The 23475-nt window shown below is 36.1% G+C and overlaps 1 protein-coding gene across 1 annotated transcript in view; it reads right to left on the bottom strand.

Moving 5' to 3' along the window:
- The window catches only part of ADGRL3 (adhesion G protein-coupled receptor L3), a 984355-nt gene that overhangs the window by 313683 nt on the left and 647197 nt on the right, over window positions 1-23475 (bottom strand). Inside the window, exons 7-8 of the mRNA XM_088836367.1 lie at window positions 13946-13960; window positions 10763-11563 (exon numbers count right to left, since the gene is read on the bottom strand). Of these exons, the coding sequence (XP_088692493.1) occupies window positions 10763-11563; window positions 13946-13960 (816 nt within the window). The remainder of the gene's footprint in view (window positions 1-10762; window positions 11564-13945; window positions 13961-23475) is intronic.

Genomic DNA, 23475 nt, shown 5'->3' with positions numbered 1-23475 from the left:
GTTTTCCGTATTCTGTAAACTCCACGAGGGCAGGGTCAATGCCTGGCTTGTTCAACAGTTGTAACCACAGAGCATATCTCAGCTACCTAAAGACATGTGTCTTTAAGAATGAAAGAAGGAAGGGAAGAAGAAGAGAGAAAGCGGGGAAGAAACAACCTATTAATCACTGGACTTCCAAATTAAGCCCAGTTTGGCTCCCTGCTTTGATTTTCTATAGCAGGCTTGATTTTGTGCCTGAATTTCACTTTTCACCTCTATCTTAATATTTGTCAATTCCACTTTCAAGCTTCCTCTCCACAAACAGATTAAGGGATTTATTTTTTCGTATCAAAATGAGTTTTCAGAACCGCTCCCCACTATTATCACTATTTCTCTCACATTTATCTCAGTGGGCTTCTCTATAAAATATAAAATTCTATTTTTAATATGCAAATATGTATACTATATAGCAAAATTTTCATAGGTTTTGAAAAGTTTATTTAAAAAATTTTTAAAGTTTATCATTTTGTATTTTTATGGAACAAAGCGTTTACAAATAAAGTGCCATTTTTTCTCAAAGAGATAATTCTAAGCCATGATATCAACAAATACCTAATTTCACGTGCATTTGTATATTTTTGGTAGAATTTCATTTTTTAACAATTAGTTTTAAAAATCCAAGTTCTAAGGCTAAAATAGTTCAGTCACATAACAGTAGGCAATTTTAATTTGTGTCTTCTTTGGGGTAAGTGGATACACAGAGTTTGGCCAAGGATTTGTACTACTGAAGGGCATGAAGAAAACAAGGAATAATTATTATTAAAGTAAACAAAAATACATAACCCATCTGTTTTCAGGGATATCTGATGTGTCTCATTCCATAAAATTATATAGCATGGTAGATTATTCCTGTAATTTAGGTATCTTAAATTTTTGGTCATTCATCATTATTATCTGAGAATTTAGCTTTGTGGTATAAAATTAGTTATTAAGAGGAAAATATTTTTCTGCTTAAATTTGTATTTTTGCTTGGAAACCCTATTCTGTTTGTTCATTGTCTAAAATTAAAAAAAAATCAACAACAGAAAAATAAAGCAAATGTCAGACTTTACTATGTAATAAAGTCAGTTCTCACTTACCTATGGTAATATATGGATAGAAGCAGAGTATTCTAAAGTGGAATCCCTTGATAACCAGAAATCCCTTTTTAATCACTACTGCGAATGTGCTAATAATGAACAGCCAAACTGTTTGAGTTCCACCTGTCTGCCCTCTGGTGGACGTGCTAATGAGCAGTGAAATGGTTACAGAAAAGACAGCTGGTGTGAGTGGGAAGCTTCTTCACAAGTAAGTCATCTTTTGTGACTGTGAGCTATATGTAGAAATAATTTTGATTACTGTTCTAATAATTATACATTTTTCAGGGATGTCACTATGTAGGAAAAAAAATAATAAAAATTTTGAACATTTTTATCCCTTGCATCTGTCTCCTTTATTAAGAGGGTCACCTCTATGTGGGATGAAAGGCTAACACTGGGTTTAGTTGTAGAAATCCAGTAAAGTTTTGCTTTGTACAGGACTGAGATTTTGATATTAAGAGCCTGAAAAGCAGAGGGTGTGATTCTGGGAAGGTTTAGCCTTCAAATTACAAAGAAGAAAAATATAAGAAATGAAAAAACAAACATAATTTGTAAGTTTGGGCTGTGCTCCCTGAAAAGTCACCAGCAGCAATGCCCTTCCGTCAGCAGCTGTCACTAAAAGCAAAGCAGCAGCAGTGGAGAGAAAGAAAGGAGGCGCCTCTGCAGAAGCCAAACAGCTGATGCATAAAAATAAAGACCTGGATGAAATTAGCAACAAGTAGCTGACTATTTTTTCTTTCTGTGAAGTTCACTCAGCTTCTGAGATTTATATCAATTAAACTTTAGAGACAATGTGATATCTCAAGTGGAACCATGAAGCAATCATAACCTATATGCTGAGGGCAAGTTTGATTTAACATCCCTCTACTTTCAGGCTCTATTTTGTGACTAGGATGCAACATATTTAAATAAACAGTTCAGGAAGCAGATTCAGCTACCTATTAAGCACGTGACAGCTTCAAAATGTTCAAGATTCTCTGCCCAGCACTCACATTACTCAGCTGTCAAAGTAAAGGGCTCAGATATATGATGTGAAAATTACATTTTAACAAGGTGTCATGTGTGTTTAAAGTTCTTATTCATCACTACATAGCCATAGCTTTTACTGGAGACACAAATGCACTTAATTATCATATTATAAGGACAGAAGGTTCACCTTATCTGCATTATTAAACTGTTATGTGTAGGCTTTTTGTTGTTTTAGATTCTACTATCTTCAGCATATACAAAATGATTACATTTACATAATCTAAAATGGCTTCAAAATTTGGATTGTGTGTCGGAAGCAGAAGACCAGTCACTAGACAGTAGCTACATGTCGTTGTCATCTGATGTTCATACTGACTGCCTGGTGTGTTTCACTAAATCTCAACCAACAGGATTGTAGATCTGTTAGACATACTAATTTTAGGAATTTTGACATTTATCAACCTGTGCATATTTCTTCTTTCTTCGGGATGAAATAGTGGAAAATATTTGTATATTTGACAAAGAACATTTAGATTGTTTGGTCGACAGTTTAGAGACAAAATGAGAGAGTAAAAGATAATACCTCACATCTCTTTTTTATTAATGAATTATGAACTCAGCACAAGGTGATTTGAGAGAAAGAACTCCAAGAGTAAAAGTTATTCAACGGCAGTGAACTAAGGACAAGTAAAGTAACTACTTGATTCCCTCACACTAGACATATGAAGATATCAAGTAGAATTTTAGAATCATGATGGCAACATGAGAATGACTCAAATAACATGGGCAGACACACTGAAATCATAATCACAGGAAACTAGTTGATCTGATCACATGGACCACAGCCGAATGTGGTCCACTGGAGAAGGGAATGGCAAACCACTTCAGTATACTTGCCTTGAGAACCCCATGAACAGTATCAAAGGGCAAAATGATAGGATACTGAATGAGGAATTCCCCAGGTCGGTAGGTGCCCAGTATGCTACTGGAGATCAGTGGAGAAATAACTCTAGAAGGAGTGAAGGGATGGAGCAAAAGCAAAACCAATACCCAGTTGTGGATGTGACCGATGATAGAAGCAAGGTCCGGTGCTATAAAGAGCAATATTGCATAGGAACCTGGAATGTTATGTCCATGAATCAAGGCAAACTGGAAGTGATCAAACAGGAGATGGCAAGAGTGAACATAGACATTCTAGGAATCAGTGAACTAAAATGGACTGGAATGGGTGAATTTAACTCAGATGACCATTATATCTACTACTGTGGGCAGGAATCCCTTAGAAGAAATGGAGTAGCCATCATGGTCAACAAAAGAGTATGAAATGCAGTACTTGGATGCAATCTTAAAAACGATAGAATGATTTCTGTTCGTTTCCAAGGCAAACCATTCAATATTACAGTAATCCAGGCCTATGCCCCTACCAGTAATGCTGAAGAAGCCGAAGTTGAACGGTTCTATGAAGACCTACAAGACCTTTTAGAACTAACACCCAAAAAAGATGTCCTTTTCATTATAGGGGACTGGAATACAAAAGTAGGAAGTCAAGAAACACCTGGAGTAACAGGCAAATTTGGCTTGGAGCACAGAATGAAGCAGGGCAAAGGCTAACAGAGTTTTGCAAAGAGAACACACTGGTCATAGCAAACACCCTCTTCCAACAACATAAGAGAAGACTGTACACATGGACATCACCAGATGGTCAACACCGAAATCAGATTGATTATATTCTTTGCAGCCAAAGATGGAGAAGCTGTATACAGTTAGCGAAAACAAGACCAGGAGCTGACTGTGGCTCAGATCATGAACTTCTTATTGCCAAATTCAGACTTAAATTGAAGAATGTAGGGAAAACCACTAGACCATTCAGATATGACCTAAATCAAATCCCTTATGATTATACAGTGGAAGTGAGAAATAGATTTAAGGGACTAGGTCTGATTGATAGAGTGCCTGATGAACTCTGGACGGAGGTTCATGACATTGTAAAGGAGACAGGGACCAAGACCATCCCCATGGAAAAGAAATGCAAAAAAGCAAAATGGCTGTCTGAAGAGGCCTTACAAATAGCTGTGAAAAGAAGAGAGGCGAAAAGCAAAGGAGAAAAGGTAAGATATAAGCGTCTGAATGCAGAGTTCCAAAGAATAGCAAGGAGAGATAAGAAAACCTTCCTCAGTGATCAATGCAAAGAAATAGAGGAAAATAACAGAATAGGAAAAACAAGAGATCTCTTCAAGAAAATTAGAGATTCCAAGGGAACATTTCATGCAAAGATGGGCTCGATAAAGGACAGAAATGGTATGGACCTAACAGAAGCAGAAGATATTAAGAAGAGGTGGCAAGAATACACAGAAGAACTGTACAAAAAAAATCTTCATGACCAAGATACTCATGATGGCGTGATCACTGACCTAGAGCCAGACATCTTGGAATGTGAAGTCAAGTGGGCCTTAGAGAGCATCACTACAAAAAAAGCTGGTGGAGGTGATGGAATTCCAGTTGAGCTATTTAAAATCTTGAAAGATGATGCTGTGAAAGTGCTGCACTCAATATGCCAGCAAATTTGGAAAACTCAGCAGTGGCCACAGGACTGGAAAAGGTCAGTCTTCATTCCAATCCCAAAGAAAGGCAATGCCAAAGAATGCTCAAACTACCGCACAATTGCACTCATCTCACACGCTAGTAAAGTCATGCTCAAAATTCTCCAAGCCAGGCTTCAGCAATATGTGAACTGTGAACTCCCAGATGTTCAAGCAGGTTTTAGAAAAAGCAGAGGCACCAGAAATCAAATTGCCAACATCCGCTGGATCATGGAGAAAGCAAGAGAGTTCCAGAAAAACATCTATTTCTGCTTCATTGACTATGCCAAAGCCTTTGACTGTGTGGATCACAATAAACTGTGGAAAATTCTGAAAGAGATGGGAATCCCAGACCACCTGACCTGCCTCTTGAGAAACCTGTATGCAGGTCAGGAAGCAACAGTCAGAACTGGACATGGAACAACAGACTGGTTCCAAATAGGAAAAGGAGTACGTCAAGGTTGTATATTGTCACCTTGCTTATTTAACTTATATGCAGAGTACATCATGAGGAACGCTGGGCTGGAAGAAGCACAAGCTGGAATCAAGACTGTGGGAGAAATATCAATAACCTCAGATATGCAGATGACACCACCCTTATGGCAGAAAGTGAAGAGGAACTCAAAAGCCTCTTGATGAAAGTGAAAGAGGAGAGTGAAAAGGTTGGCTTGAAGCTCAACATTCAGAAAACAAAGATCATGGCATCTGGTCCCATCACTTCATGGGAAATAGATGGAAAAACAGTGGAAACAGTGTCAGACTTTATATTTTTGGGCTCCAAAATCACTGCAGATGCTGATTGCAGCCATGAAATTAAAAGATGCTTACTCTTTGGAAGGAAATTTATGACCAACCTTGATAATATATTGAAAAGCAGAAACACTACTTTGCCAACCAAGGTCCGTCTAGTCAAGGCTATGGTTTTTCCCGTGGTCACGTATGGATGTGAGAGTTGGACTGTGAAGAAAGCTGATCGCCGAAGAATTGATGCTTTTGAACTGTGGTGTTGGAGAAGACTCTTGCGAGTCCCTTGGACTGCAAGGAGATCCAACCAGTCCATTCTAAAGGACATCAATCCTGGGTGTTCATTGAAAGGACTGATGCTAAAGCTGAAGCTGCAATACTTTGGCCACCTCATGCGATGAGTTGACTCACTGGAAAAGACTGATGCTGGGAAAGGTTGGGGGCAGGAGGAGAAGGGGACGACCGAGAGTGAGATGGCTGGATGGCATCACCGACTCTGTGGACATGAGTTTGAGTGAACTCCGGGATTTGGTGATGGACAGGGAGGCCTGGCGTGCTGTGATTCACAGGGTCGTGGAGAGTCGGACACGACTGAGCTACTGAACTGAACTGAACTGAACTGAACATGTGAAATAACTAAGTACTGTTTCGAAGTTTTAAAAGTATATCTTACAAAAGATAGCCATTGAAAGAAATGATGAATGCAATTTATCATATTTTATAAGAGAGGAAAAAGGTTCATTTAAAAGTAACTTTCAGGAAAATTATAGATTTGACAGTCCTCGGCTCAGGGAAAAAAAAGCAATTTCACATATTTACTTTTTAGCTCAGGTAGTAATGCTTACAATCATTTTAGATACTGGTGTCCAAAACTTAAACACCTATTCTGCAGACAAAATATATTTTCAAGGAAACACACTTATTCCCTTGAATACACAGGTGTACGCAATGGATTACAATTTCCATTTTCTCTAAGTTGAAAAGATTCATGCAATTCATCAATGGAAAAATCTGAGATGGTCTGAAAACAAAATCCATTGAACAGTTGCTCACTTTCTTTCCCATTGTAAAACTATTGAGTAATTCTATAATTACTTTCAGAAGAAAATGCACTAGGTGCTGTAACGTGCTTTGGCACTTCTTACCATACCAACCATATTTTATATCACCAAATATCATAACGATCTGAGTGAAGATAAAAAGTAAGTGTGTGTGGTGGGTGGGGAATAACTTGGGGTGACCCAGATAATAACTTCCAGATCATAGGAGTGCATGGCCAACAGTGAAGGGGACTACCTGAGAAGCATATGTATAATCCTAATAAAATATATTTTTGGACTATTACTCCAATTACCATAAGATTCTGAATAATAAGATATAAAATATATATTATAATTCATTGATTTATTTCTTAAATTATTCAGCAAATCTTCACAGAGTATATGATTTCACCACTGAAAATCAGAAGCACTTTTTTTGGAGTGCAGATCTATGGTAATTATCTAATCATGAGATCTACAAATTAGATTGACATCTGGAGAGTGCCTGGCACATGGGGATACTGAGATCACTTCTATCAAATGAATGAATTTGGACACATTGTTTTCAGTAAGCATACTTTCCACTTGCAGTGTCACAGAAGGGACCATGACTTTGAAGTTCAAGCTGCATTTCAGTAGCTGGTGATTTTTAATAAAATTATATGAGCATTAGTGCCTTAAGCCCCTCGATTAGATAACATGGATAATAATGGTCCTTGTAGGGTTGGTATGTAGTTTTATGTTAATTTTGCTATATATGTACATATATCATCTCATTAAAATCTAACAATAATCTTTATGGACTTTAGCCTGCCAGACAACTCTGTTCATGGAATCGTCCAAGCCAGAACACTGGAATGGGTAGCCGTTCCCTTCTCCAGAGGATCTTCCCAACCCAGGGATCAAATCCAGGTCTCCTGCACTGCAATCAAATTATTTATGACTGAACCACCAGGGAAGCTCAATCTTTGGACACAGGTATTATTATTATTATTTTTACATTTTACAGTTGAGGTAACTAAGACCAAGAGGCCCACAGTCAAACAAACACTAGAGGCAGAATTAAAACCCGAGTCCTTTGGCTCCCAGACTCATCTTCAGAAGCAGTATGCTACCTCCATGGATGTTTCACTGGGGATTTTTATACATCAGGAGAACATATTTGTCTCAACTTCCAATACCCAGATATTTTAATTTACAGTAGTTTTTTGACCCTAAATATTTACAGTAAGTTGGTTTCCATACACAGACACATAAAAATGTCCATATAAACAAGTCAAAAGGAAATTTCTTTGAAAAATGTCAGTGTAATTTATACTAAAGAAAAACACTCAGTTGAAACTATTTTTGTATAATAGGGTGAACAACTTCCATTAATGCTAGTTGAAATTTTCACATTGATGCATAAAATGTACACATTCTTATTATCTACTTTTTCTTTCTACCTCTCCACTATAGTAACACACCAAAGTTCTAGCTTTTTAATTTGAGCATTCATACACGAAAATTGGTAATTTTTCTTGTGATTACATATACAAGTTTAATATAGCTGAAGTCTCACTTTCTGGAAAACAGAAGCAATTTCACTGTTATTTAAAAAGAATGAAAACTGAATTTCCTGGATTAAGTTAGTGATTTGTTTCAAAAGCTGAGCTTTTTCATTTCTCAGTGTTTGCCACTTTAATAACATCCCTTTAACAAATATGATAACTATTACAAGTGGGAGAGATGGCCCATAATCTAACTTCTATAAGCAAACAAACAAAAAGTATTAAGCTAGTGGTATAATTTTCCTATGTCCGCAATTACAAAGAATTATCATGCATAGGGATACATGTATGGGATAAAAATATAATTTTTTTAATGTATGCCAGAAATATTTTTGACAGATGTCTAAATACATGGGGCTATAGTATCATCTTTAAGGGTAATTTACAAAAAGTTAAGAATTTGCTTCAGTCCATTAAGTCAAAATCTGGAATGCTAATTAATTTAAACTTATCTATTAGTCTAAAAAATAATGCATGATTTTACCAATAAATTAAAAAAAGGTATGTTACTGCCCTTATTTCACTAACATCAAAAGATGATTATGTTACTATGTATCATTTTTTTAAGGCGATTATAAATTACTTTGGTTACAATCAGAAGTCAAAAATAGCTAAGAACCACTGAACAATAGCTTCCACTGGCAAAATACTGGAGAATACCACAGATCTGAAAGAACTGTCTTCTCAGAGTATTTCAGGTGCTTAGCTTTTTAACTGAAAGGAGTGTTGGTTTAAGAAACCTTACCTGTACAGAGGTTAGTTAGGTCTAGGAGAATTTTCAGGACTAACAATGAGAAGTTGCTTTTGCAGGAATTGCATATTAGGGTTTTTCTTCTACAAAAAGCAATTCAACATAATATCAACATGCTGGCCATGGAAAGAACAGCTCTCACTCTTGTAGATGCTTCTCAGGCATTAGAGAAAATGCCACCCAATTTGACATTTTATCATAGTGAGAAATGGAAAGGCATCCATTCAGGCTTTCATCCATTCAGCATAGAATTAGAGAGTCTTTATTATCTTTATGCTATATAGTACACTAGGATCTAAGATGGCAGAAATGATGGTCAGATGAAAAATAATAAAAAGATATGTAAAGCAAGATTACGAGCTATATGGCACTTAGACTAATTGTATAAGATGATATGTTTATAATGAAGTAAGTTAGTAAAGCAAAATGACATGCGAGTAAAAGCATGGTAAAAACAATGCAGAAAATAAGAAATAATAACTTACTTGGAAGAATAAAAAAAATTAACTTTGAATTGCTATGTAACTATCAAAAGTCAGACACTTATATCTTACTTTTCCATTATATTTTATCAGGAGGAACAATATTATCACTGTTTCCATTAATTCAGGGAAATGGAATGGGAACCAATGAAAACAGCAAGAGACTATTTTGGGGGGGCTCCAAAATCACTGCAGATGGTGACTACAGCCATGAAATTAAAAGAAGCTTGTTCCTTGGAAGAAAAGCTATGACCAACATAGACAGCATATTAAAAAGCAGAGACATCACTTTGTCAACAAATGTCCATCTAGTCAAAGCTATGGTTTTTCCAGTAGTCATGTATGGATGTAAGAGTTGGACTATAAAGAAAGCTGAGTGCCAAAGAATTGATGGTTTTGAACTGTGTTGGAGAAAAGACTCTTGGGAGTCCCTTAGACTGCAAGGAGATCAAACCAGTCTGTCCTAAAGAAAATCAGTCCTGAATAGTCATTGGAAGGACTGAAGCTGAAATTCCAATACTTTGGCCACCTGATGTAAAGAACTGACTCATAGTAAAAAGCCCTGATGCTGGGAAAGATTGAAAGCAGGAGGAGAAGGGGACGACAGAGGATGGTTGGATGCCATTACCGACTCAAAGGACATGAGTTTGAGCAAGCTCTGAGAGTTGGTGATGGTCAGGGAAGCCTGGCGTGCTGCAGTCCATAGGGTCTCAAAGAGTCAGACACGACTGAGAACTAAGCTGAACAGTAAAATTGCTACTTAAAATAATTTAACTTCTAAACTAAGATAAATCTGCTCAGGTATGCAACTAAAAATGTAAAAGATGGATCCATTCATGACTGTCTTTAAACAATATTAAAAGTAAGCAGTATTTCCTAGAGAAGAAAAAGATACTTTTAAAGAAATGGAGTTGAAATGTCATTTTTTTTTTAAGCTGAGTTTTGTACTGTTTTTTCTTTTACAATTGAGATCTATTCTTTTATCTGTATCAGTTATGAACATTTTTCTGTATATATCGATTAGATACACTTATACATATGAATAATCTGACAATATTCCCAGTAGGGGTGGTCATATATGATGTGCTCAGTGAGTTGAATATATTGGTATAGGGCTCCTGAAGAATTATATCAAGCCAACCCTTTGGCATTTTCAAGTAGAGGGCACTTTGTAGGGCATGTCACAATTAATTAGGTGGGATAGCATTCTATTTTTGCAAAGGTTTGGTATAGTTCACTACACACACAGACACACAAACAAACTAGCTGATAATGAAAATGCCCTTCAAAGAAGGATGAAAGTTGGAGACTAGCTGCATAGAGGAGTAAGAGTTGGATTCTCAGGCCATAATTTTTTTTTTACAGTGATTAACAGCAACATTTTTGATCTGAGAAGAAAATGAACAACTTTCAAAACACAGGCTAGAAGAAAAACCAGGAGAAAGAAGTCTAATCAAAATATACAATAAACGTACTAAGTTCAAACTGTAAATAATTCCCTTTAAAGTACCATCAAAAGTCAAACTTACCTGATCTACTATCCAGAGGTCCAAAATCCAAAGAATATTTCACGACGTGATAGTTATTCCATACATAAAGAAGGTTGTCCCTGGGGTTGTAATCCACAGCTGCTATGTACTGGTATGAATTAGGAAAGGGTACATCCACCAAACTGTCCTTACTTTGGTCAGTGTTGTAAATGTAGTCAATCTTATTTCCCGTGGCCTCATTGTCATCATCCTCATAGACAGATTTGACCACATACAGAATTCCACATATCATGAATGCATTGGAAGCTGACCTTTTATCATATGCAGTATCCCACGTCCCTTCAATCCGTAGGGTGTAAGGGTTCAATTGACTAATGACAATTTTACCATTGTTTTGTTCTGTTGCATAGATTACCCATAGCCCATTCTCGTCCACTGCCAAGTCTATGTCAGATTTGCCTCCCCAACGGTAAGGGGAGGTATCATGGTAATTGGCATTTGCTATGATAGCTTCTCCACTCTTTATCCTAGTCCGCAAATCAAACTTTACTATGTTTCTGGTGCGCTCTTTATTGAAGAACAAAGCTCCATCATACACTACAAATCCTGTGCCATCCACCCTGTGAGGGAGCTTGTAGGTTGTAGTTGGCCTTCCAGCGATGAAGTCATCCTTGGATGAGTACTCAGTCAGGGTATCAGTTCTGTAGGGGGTCCAGGGCATATAATAAATCTTGTCAGAAGCCTGAAGAGGGTCTTTGCACCATGCCCCAGATTGGTGGTCGGATTCAAACAAATGTTCACTCTGGTATACTCCTTTTAGTAGTCCAGGACAAAGAAAAACTGTCAATTGGGAAAGAATCAAAATAATAAATATATTAATTTAAATATTTTGTCATATATTTTTACTTTTCACCAAGTGGAATTCAACTCTAATAAGAAATACCCACCACCACTTAATTAGTTTGCTGCATTCTTCTGAGAACATAAAGTATTTTTCCACATTAATTTTGACATTTCTTTAGAATCATTCTGACTTGATTTGCTCATGAAATTTGGCCTTTTCCTGAGTGGCTGTGCTTTCCTTTGCATTTTACCTTTGCAAGAATGTTGCAATAATTTTGGAAGTGTTATCTATATAGATGTCAATTATGTCTGTGTATTCTATAGACATATAACAAATATAAACATTTACATGTAATGGTTTCATGTATCTTATTTGAAAGTTTTTTAAAAATATTTTTTTCACTCTGATGCTAGTAACTACTCTATATTTATCATTAAGAAGCAAATGAAAATACAATAGTAATTAAAAACATAATAAGGGAAAAGAAAAACCTTGTGATACAGGCCACTGAATCTTATAGCAAAAAAGCCCTAAAAGCTTCTACAGCACACACAGAGCATGCAACTCACACAATTAAAAATGAGTGATGGATGGATACTGGAAGGAAAAAGAGAAAGGAAGAAAAAGAAAGGAAAGAAGAAATAAGGGAAGAAGAAAAGGTGAAAAGTTACAGAGAAGAACCCAAGATCTAGATTTTTAATCAGTTAAAAATGTCCTGTTAAATACAGTAGAACTGGAACTTAAAAACATGTACCATTTACTGTTACATGAGAAGAACATTAAAAAAACAAGATTACTTGCTACAATATTTTGCTGCTCATACTTCAGACTGAAAATGGGCAGGAATTGTCTGATTCATTTTATTTTTAAGACAACTCAGTAGCACATCATGTGAGTGGTGGTGAGGAAAGCTTGACTGATTCATCTGTAACAAAGGGGCTAAAAAGCAATGTTTCCCAAAAGGAGGTCCTTGAAATACCTATTTATATGGTTTAGATATATAATACACAGAAAAAAAAAACCCCACAAAAACAGGGATTCCTATTCACACATGCTTAAGAAATATCTAATTAAAATAATATCAGGATTCTAAGTGCTGATGTGCATTAGTGACTCCGCAAGGCAGAATAAGGGAGTGTGAGCAAATTTCCACAAATTAATTTGATCACAGAACCCTTTCTACAGAGCCTGATGGGATGTAATTTTCTTCTGAACCTGCTATGGGAAACACTGCTCCAATATTTTTGCAGAGCAAACACATTGAAAAATAATCATGCAATCCACTGTTATATTTGAAATGATTAGAAGTATATTGGGAAGAGAAATTAGAAAATCACAAGAAATTTGGAGGTTGACCCGTATTTTAATGATTAAAGTATTATTCTCTTGATATTAGTAATTAGCTCTTTAACAGCAATTATAAACCTACATCTAAGAGAAAATCTAAGATGAAACTCAACTAGGGTTTGAAGGTTATTAAAAACAAAAGTATATTGTTAAAATGTCCAAAGTTTCAATTTTGGGAAAATGAGACATTTAGGGGAAAATTTAACTGTCAAAATCTTCCATAGCAAGGAAAGAGGGCCATCATCACATTACACTTAATAATAAAATTCATTATTGGAAGAATTTTTCAGGACTCTAATATGATGTCTGGGCTTCCCAGGTGGTACTGGTGGTAAAGAACCCGCCAACCAATGTGGGAGACATAAGAGATGCAGGTTTGATCCCTGGGTCAGGAAGATGGCCTGGAGGAGAAAATGGCAACTCATTACATCTTCCTGCCTCGAGAATCTCATGGACAGAGGAGCCTGGGGGGCTACAGTCCATAGGGTCAGAAAGAATTGGACACGACTGAAGTGACTTAGCACACACATAATATGATGTCTATAAAGGATGGGTATGCATTATTGTCAAAATTGTATGTAAACTTTATGTTAGTTAATAATCAGCCCTTGCTTACAAAGGCAATTTAATGTATTTCAGAAAACCATCTCCCCTTTTCCCTTAATAGTTGAAAATCAAAAGAACAGGGAATCACTCCAGAGCTATGGAAAATTATCTAGTATAGAAATAAAAACAAATCTGAAGCAGTCATTATGCATCAGCATCTACTGGATTTCTAATCTACTCATTTAAAAATAAAGAGGAATAAAATGCATGGTTGAAAACTTTACACTATTAAACTGTTTTAAGATAAAAATAATCAAACCAGCACTGGTCAGTACAACAGATTAAAGTGAAGTTGAGCAGCAGAAGTAGTAAATAAATTTTCAGAAAATAGATAAAAATTAATAACAATTATTTTAAATAGATGTTAAACTGTTAAATAACTTAGCCTATAAATAGTATATAATTTATGAAAGGTATTTAATTACCTTTTTGTTCCACTTCTATTGGAGAGAGAGAAGTAAAGAGAGAAAGGAGAAAAGAGAATAGATTAATGGTACGATATTGGCCAAGCACTTTTTATTCACCTCTTGCAAACTGAAAATAAATAATTTATTGCACTCAAACTTGATTTATTGAACAGTATGTTTTTCTTAAAAGAACCCATTCCTCCATAAAATTATTTTTTAAGAAACAACCACATTATAAGCTTAAAAATACAGTACAAGTTTGAAAAAAAATAAGGCAAAAGTTAATCAAGCTAAGATTGAATTAACATATCATTCCAAACTATAGACACAGGAAATACAATATTCATAATAATAACACAAGGATTTTCTATTTGAAAGATAGGTTGGTAATTATACATAGAAAGCTTTCAGATAGTTTGGATAGACTCATTTATTAATTATTGTTTATACCACTACTTAACAAAATAGTCTTGCTTTTTACCCATCTCAAGAATTTATCTCTTTGGAAGAAACTACTCTGTAATTCATTTCTTAGGGCGTAATATTTTCTATAGTTAATGAGAAATGTACCTTGTGAGGTGACACATTAACAGGAAATGCTCTCATCCTGAATAAATATATTTAGAATCCTTACTGAAGAAGCTTTTCTTCCTCCCACTCATCAGTATTTTATGTTACTGTGGAAAAATACTGTCTTCAGGAAAATATATATCCAAAGGTTGATACAAATAATGAGCCACCTGCTCTGGGCTTTTCTGAAATTCTAAAGCAAGTCTTTCAACAAACTCTTTTAAGAATAAATTGAGATTCTCAAACATGTATGGTTATGTATCTTTCAAATTAGATTCCATTATTATTTTAAGGTATCAGTTATTACAAGTAGAGGAAAATTTTGGGAAACTGTAACATATTCATGCAGCTCATCAAGCGACATCTTTTTCTAATTAATATTGGTCTCATTAAAGAGAATTTGCCGAGATCACAACAAGGAAACAAACGAAAAAAAAAAGGATCAGTGGAGAAAAAAGAGGGAAAGACTCAAGAAAGAATGGGCTCATAATACAAACATTAAAAAGAAAAAATAATAGGCCCCCAGTGGTATAAATCTAAGATAATTTCAGTGGAAGGGATAAACTGAGCTACTATGTACAATAAATAAAACTCTAGGAAAATTTTAAAACAAGGGAGAAACACTTTTCTAAATATTTACTTTCAGGTAAGATTTGTGCTTTGACCTAAGCTCATGTCTTCAATTACCAGCAAAATCACACTCATTTCTCTCCTTGACTTTTTGAAAGCTCAAAATCACATGTGTTAGAAGACAAAAATGGTATATATGAAAACTTATGTTTAGGAAGTTGTAAATGGGGTTATCCTTTTTAAGGTATGTCATTAATTTACAAATCTTATTTTTAACAGTATTTTTAGAACTTTTAAAAAAACTCTATGATACTTATATTATTATAATTTATCATCATCATCATCAGTCAAACCTATATCAAGTAAATGTAGTATTTACTGGACTGTATACTTCAATATAGTTCACTTAAATACTCTACCTAAGAGATGAACTTCATGCTATGACTAGATTACTAACAAACTTGAGCTCACTGACAACTGGAAGAAACGGAAGTAAGCACTTTAAAAATTAATCAATAGTCTCAAAAAGTTTGTACTGGAGGCTCATTTCACAATGAAAGTGGAGGCTGAGAGTGGGGTCTTACACTGAAGTTGACATTTGTTAAGGACTAGCCTACCAAGGGATTCCTAGAACTAATTTCATTCTTTGAAATAGCTCTAAATATATATGCTTTGGTTTATATATGAAGCTGGTTATATTATACAACATAAAATGTACAATCACACAACTTTAGTCTTATTCCATATAAAATGCATCTTATTTTGTGTGCAATTACTCTAACTTCTTGGTGACTAGTATTTCTCTCTCCAACAAATACTTAATGAGCAAGGTGGATATGTGGCAAAAAATATTAATAAGGTATTTATTATAATTCATAACTACTACCTTACAATTTAATGGAGATTTTTATTTTTAAAATAAATTTTACCTTTATTTTCTCAACTGTCATTAGGGAAAGTTTAACTTTTAATTCTCTGGTCCTGGTCTAATTTGAAGAAACTGTCAGAAACTGTAGCCCAAGTAAAGTGAGCCTCTGGCACTGCTTATGACTTAAAATTAAGATTTATTAGGCAATTCTATTTCAGAGAAAATTATTATGGTGCTGCCTATGTCATGACTGGCTGTAACCCTTTCATCATTTATTTGCCATTTCTAAGACTAAAGTAAAACAATCCTATAATTTAAGTTTAGATAAGTACATACAAATCATATTCCCATAACAAAAACTAGTATGGCAAACATAATTTGTCACTGTAAAGCTAAGTAACATTTAGGATTCTCCAGTCATTGTTCATCATCTGATTCTAGATGCTTCCCACACCTGATGAAATATATGCAAATAAACTGCCTGCATATAAAAACCATGCTTGCCCCTGCATGCTTCACAAGCTCATAATGTCTGGCACGTAACATATACAAAGAGTCGGACACGACTGAGCGACTGAACTGAACTGAACCCCTGTATGCTTCACAAGCTCACAATGTCTGGCACGTAATATATACTCAATGAACATCCACTAAATTAATACACAGTCCACATAGAGATAATTAATTCTGTTCTATAGATACTTAAAGCATGTGATAAGAAAAAAACAGCAAAGAAGAATCTGGATTTGCTATAGAATCACACATGGGATGCATATCTGTATGATGTCTTTGAATATTTTAAAGGATGGGGAGGAAAGTATATTTATAAGCAATTTGCATCTTCAACTCCTTAAATGTAAAACCAGAGGAAAAAAAGAAAAAAAAAGCATGATCTTGAGGTTATAATAGCAAGAGAAATTGGTCACTATAAAGCAGTCTATGACTAGAAACACAAGTGGAAAATACTCCCTTTTCTTATCTCTGTTATGGGATCATGAATAGATGAATTGTATGATGACAACCCTGCTAGGTCTTCTTCAGGACCTCTTATCTGTTACTCTGATCCAATATCCTGAATTCTGACATTTTAGCTGTTGCTGTTCATTTCCAAACCTCTTTGGAAGTAGTTTCTCTACTTTTCTGTCTTCAATTTTAATTTCCAAACTACATTTTTCATTCATGAAACCTCCATAAACATGTTTCTATAATGCCTTAAAGTGATTTTCTTGTTGTCCTTAGTCAAACTTAATGTCACAAGCTACATCCTGTTAGTTACAGGGCAAATTCAAATTAAGGGTAACTGCATTCTGAATAAAAGGAAGAAACAGTAAAAAGAAAAAAAAGCAAACTAGCAAATTTCCCCTTCATTCCACAACAATTCATAAAATATAATATAGTCATGTTATTGTTTAGAAAAAATAAGATGCTATTAGTTTTATATTACTTTTGTCCATATCTGTAACATATGCAATATTTGGGACTGTGTTCTTTAATTAGAAAACGTATGGATGAGAGAGCATATACATGCATTGCCAACCTTTATCAAATAGTGATACAAATTACAGAGAAATAAAATTGTCGCATGCCAAAACTGTTAGAACTAAATTGCCATAACTGAGAGCTATGAAATTGTATCTAATGCTAATGTAGCTTAAAATTTCTTTTCTTTTAAACTGCAAGTCATACAACCCATTTTCTATCTAAAATTTAAACATTCTAAATGAGCAGAATGTTATGCAATTAATGCACCTAATCTAATATCACTTTCCACTTTCACACATTGGAGAAGGAAATGGCAACCCACTCCAGTGTTCTTGCCTGGAGAATCCCAGGGACGGGGGAGCCTGGTGGGCTTCCGTCTATGGGGTCACACAGAGTTGGACACGACTGAAGTGACTTAGCAGCAATCTAATATATAGAAATGGCATTTATGAAGAGAATAAGATAGTTATAAAATATTAAATAATTATAAACAAAAATTTTCATTATTGAAATATATTAGTATTTTGACCATACTATTTTTTTTTTTGGTTACATTTGGCTTAGATTATTAAAATGCATTTGGGTACACTTTTCACAGGACAGCAAAAACAAGTCAGCAAAAACAAGACCAGGAGCTGACTGTGGCTCAGATCATGAACTCATTATTGCCAAATTCAGACTTAAATTGAAGAAAGTGGGGAAAACCACTAGACCATTCAGTTCAGTTCAGTTCAGTCGTTCAGTCGTGTCCGACTCTCCGCGACCTCATGAATCACAGCACGCCAGGCCTCCCTGTCCATCACCAACTCCCGGAGTTCACTCAAACTAATGTCCATCAGGTCAGTGATGCCATCCAGCCATCTCATTCTCTGTCGTCCCCTTCTCCTCCCACCCCCAACCTTTCCCAGCATCAGAGTCTTTTCCATTGAGTCAACTCGTCACATGACCTAAATCAAATCCCTTATGACTATACAGAGGAAGTGAGAAATAGATTTAAGGAACTAGATCTGATAGACAGAGTGCCTGGTGAACTATGGACAGAGGTTCGTAACACTGTACAGGAGACAGGGATCAAGACCATCATCAAGAAAAAGAAATGCAAAAAAGGAAAATGGCTATCTGAGGAGGCCTTACAAATAGCTGTGAAAAAAGAGAAGAGAAAAGAAAAGGAGAAAAGGAATGATATACCCATTTGAATGCAGAGTTCCAAAGAATAGCAAGGAAAGATAAGAAAGCCTTCCTCAGTGATCAGTGCAAAGAAATAGAGGAAAACAATAGAACAGGAAAAACTAAGAGATTTCTTAAAGAAAATTAGAGATACCAAGGGAATATTGCACGCAAAGATGGGCTCCATAAGGACAGAAATGGTATGGACCTAACAGAAGCAGAAGATATTAAGAAGAGGTGGTAAGAATATATAGAAGAACTATACAAAAAAAGATCATTACGACCCAGAGAAACATGATGGTGTGATCACTGTCCTAGAGGCAGAAATCTTGGAATGTGAAGTCAAGTGGGCCTTAGAAAGCATCACCGCGAAAAAAGCTAGTGGACCTGATGGAATTACAGCTGAGCTTTATCAAATCCAAAAGATGATGCTGTGAAAGTGCTGCACTCAATATGCCAGCAAATTTGGAAAACTCAGCAGTGGCCACAGGACTGGAAAAGGTCATTTTTCATTCCAATCACAAAGAAAGGCAATGCCAAAAATGCTCAAACTACTGCACAATTGCACTCATCTCACACGCTAGTAAAGTAATGCTCAAAATTCACTATGCCAGGCTTCAGCAATACATTAACTGGGAACTACCAGATTTCAAGTTGGTTTTAGAAAAGTCAGAGGAACCAGAGATCAAACTGCCAACATTTGCTGGATCATTGAAAAAGCAAGAGAGTTCCAGAAAAACATCTATTTCTGCTTCATTGACTATGCCAAAGCCTTTGACTGTGTGAATCACAATAAACTGTGGAACATTCTGAAAGAGATGGGAATACCAGACCACCTAACCTGCCTCTTGAGAAACCTGTATGCAGGTCAGGAAGCAACAGTTAGAACTGGACGTGGAACAACAGACTGGTTCCAAATAGGAGAAGGAGTACGTCAAGGCTGTATATTGTCACCGTGCTTATTTAACTTCTATGCAGAGTACATCATGAGGAACGCTGGGCTGGAGGAAGCCAAGCTGGAATCAAGATTGCTGGGAGAAATATCAATAACCTCAGATATGCAGATGACACCACCCTTATGGCAGAAAGTGAAGAAGAACTAAGAGCCTCTTGAGGAAAGTGAAAGAGGAGAGTGAAAAAGTTGGCTTAAGGCTCAACATTCAGAAAACTAAGATCATGGCACCCAGTCCCATCATTTCATGACAAATAGATGGGGAAACAGTGGAAACAGGGGCTGACTTTATTTTAGGGGGCTCCAAAATCACTGAAGATTGCAGCCATAAAATTAAGAGACGCTTACTCCTTGGAAGGAAAGTTATGATCAACCTAGATAGCATATTAAAAAGCAGAGACATTACTTTGTTAACAAAGGTCCATCTAGTCAAAGCTATGGTTTTTCCAGTAGTCATGTATGGATGTGACAGTTGGACTATAAAGAAAGCTGAGGACAGAAGAATTGATCCTTTTAATCTGTGGTATTGGAGAAGACTCTTGAGAGTCTCTTGGACTGCAAGGAAATCCCACCAGTCCATCCTAAAAGAAATCAGTCCTGTGTGTTCACTGGAAGGACCGATGCTAAAACTGAAACTCCAATACTTTGGCCACCTGATGTGAAGAGCTGACTCATTTGAAAAGACCCTGATTTTGGGAAAGATTGAAGGTAGGAGGAGAAGGGTATGACAGCGGATAAGATGGTTAAATGACATCACCGACTCAATGGACATGAGTTTGGGTAACTCTGGGAGTTGTTGATATACAGGGAGGCCTGGCGTGCTCCGGTTCGTGGGCATGCAAAGAGTCGGACACTACTGAGGTACTGAACTGAACTGAACTTCACAGCACTGCTGAGTAGTTAATCTAAAGGCAAACTAAAGTAATAAATCAGTCGTATATAAAAAAATTGCCAGTGCATTATTTACAAAGAAAATTACCTATAAGCAGATAACCAAAAGTTCACAATAATATTTTATACCAGTACGGTACTTTCTAAGCAGTGAGTCCTAAAGGAAATCAGTCCTGAATATTCATTGGAAAAACTGATACTGAAGCTGAAACTCCAATACTTTGGCCATATGATGCGAAGAACTAATTTATTGGAAAAGACCCTGATGCTGGGAAAGTTTGAAGGCAGGAGGAGAAGGGGACGACAGAGGATGAGATGGTTGGATGGCATCACAACTCAATGGACATGAGTTTGAGTAAGCTCTGGGAATTGGTGATGGACAGGGAAGCCTGGCGTGCTGCAGTCCATGGGGTCACAAAGAGTCGGATACGACTGAGCGACCGAACTAAGGTTAACAAAATATTTTGATGTGACATGGTCCTGCTGCTGCTGCTGCTAAGTCGTGTCAGTCGTGTCTGACTCTGTGCGACCCCATAGACGGCAGCTCAGCAGGCTTCTCTGTCCCTGGGATTCTCCAGGCAAGAACACTGGAGTGGGTTGTCATTTCCTTCTCCAATGCATGCAAGTGAAAAGTGAAAGTGAAGTCACTCAGTCGTGTCCAACTCTTAGCGACCCCATGGACTGTAGCCTACCAGGCTCCTCTGTTCATGGGATTCTCCAGGCAAGAGTACTGGAGTGGGGTGCCATTGCCTTCTCTGACATGGTCCTAGTTACTACCATATCAGACATAAAAATCAACCAAAACTTAAAAGTTTAAAAACTTAACCAAGGTCAACACTGCTAGGTGGCAGACCCCTAGCACTTGTCTAATATCATATACTGGTTCTCACAACATTTAAACTTAATGAAACACTATTGCGTTCTTGCTCTCCATTTCCTTTGTCACCAAATCCAAGCAGGGGTGAAGAGGAGATAAATAACACAAATGGAATCTCCCTAAGGGCAGGCACTGTGTCTGCTATAAAAACCAACATTTATGAAGCATGTTAATCAAACCAGTCAATCCTAAAGGAAATCAACCCTGAATATTCATTGGAAGCACTGATGCTATACCTGAAGCCTCAGCACTTTGGCAACTTGATGCGATGTGCTGACTCTTTGGAAAAGAATCTGAACCTGGGAAAGTTTGAAGGCAAGAAGAGAAGGGGATGAGATGGTTGGATGGCATTGCCAAGTCAATGGACATCAGTCTGAGCAAACTCCAGGAAATAGTAAAGGACAGGCAGGCCTGACATGCTGCGGCCCATGGGGATGCAAAAAGTCCGACATAACTGAGTGACTAAACAACAATTAAGCATGTACCATATGTCAATATTGCACATATACTAATTTAACCATCTCACAACAAACTTATGAGGTAGATATTCTCATTATCTTAATTTTTCAAATGACAAAACAGGTACAAAGTTATATGGCTCTTTTATTAAGTAGCAGTACAACTGAAATTCAAAACCAAGTTCTGGTCTTATTCATCACTGAATCTTCAATACCCAGCACACAGAAAGAGCTCAATTAATATTTCTCACACCACTATGCAATGATGAATTGTACTGTGGTATTTTCAAAGAAAGGAACGGAATGTCATACTTTCCAGTACTATCAGGCTTCAGAATGGTGATGTAATGTATCTCTCTGGAGAAAATAAAATAATAGAAAAAAAAATGGCTTCCTCATTTCTTGGCCAAGGAAACAAGATATTTCTTATCACCAGAAACAAACCGGTACTGAGTAACTCATGTCCTATTAATTATTATTCTTAAGCAGAGAAAATTCTCTGCTCATGCATTTCACATCCACCAAGAAAATACAAAAGCACTTCAGTAAACAGAAATAAAAAGATCTGTGATGTTCATTAATTTTTGGTATACTGTGTATCAAAAATTCTGACAGACATCTGTCTCTTTCCATAAATAAAGTGCTAATATTTTTTTTTAAATGAAAGACAAGGGTAATCTCTGCAGCTCAGCATCTAAATTATGTTTTTAAATGATACCCATGCACCAGTGAGTAAAAGTGCTGCTCAATCAGTTTGTATTACAATGGCTTTATATAATGTGTCTCCTAAACTATCACCTCCTAATGAATTTAATCCTGGAGTGTGTAGATTGAAAATATCAATAATTCATAAAATCCCTTCACTAGCCACATTATAATTTTAGCACTTAAATACAATATCTCTAGATGCCACAGAAACTGAGACTGTCTCTTATTTTGTATTAACTTTCTATTCCGTTGATGCATCTGTAAAATCCTTCACTGTTAATTTAGACCTTTTCAATAAAATGGTGCTACTGGTTGAATCTTTTGTGACTCTATTAGTAATAGTATCTAGTAAAAAATAATAATTTTCTAAGTTATTATTGGTAACAGTAAAGTCAACATCACATTTGGTTCATCAAGGATGTACCCTTATCATAATGATTTGTCACACTATGTAACAACCATGTGGCAATTAGAGTTGTTAAAAAAAAAAAGCAAAGGCAGAGTCCCCTCAGAGTGTCTTCGACTATACATCCATATTTATATATTAGATCCACTAAATGTATCTGCTATGTGCAAGGCCCTCAGAGACGTGAATAAAGAAATAAGTAATAACAATAAAAATCCCTAACAATTACTGAACATGTACTATGTGAATAATTATTCAGGAGATCATTTAATTTAATCCTCAAAAAGATGAACTTGGTTGTACTTTTATGAACATGTTACAAAGGAGGTACTTATTTCTGCCCTAGGGAAGCTTACAATCCAATAACTGGTGATTTTCAAAATACTTTTTTAACAAAGATAAGTACTTTCTAAATGTCTTCAAAAGAACTCATATAGAATGATAAAATAAAAAAGAATAGATATGAACAGCAGAGAAAGGGGGGACTGTTACGAGAAACTGGAGTTACAAACACAAGGCATAGCAGTTTTACTACGATTAAATGTCCCATGGAAAATGTCATCCATTTGCTCTTGAGAAATATATTTTTGATTGATGCC

The sequence above is a fragment of the Moschus berezovskii genome, chromosome 5, assembly GCF_049115385.1.
Source record: "Moschus berezovskii isolate FMDL1 chromosome 5, NW_MosBer_1.0, whole genome shotgun sequence".
NCBI lineage: Eukaryota > Metazoa > Chordata > Mammalia > Artiodactyla > Moschidae > Moschus > Moschus berezovskii.
Note: the sequence above shows the minus strand (reverse complement) of the source record. Positions and strands in the feature narration are given on the sequence as shown.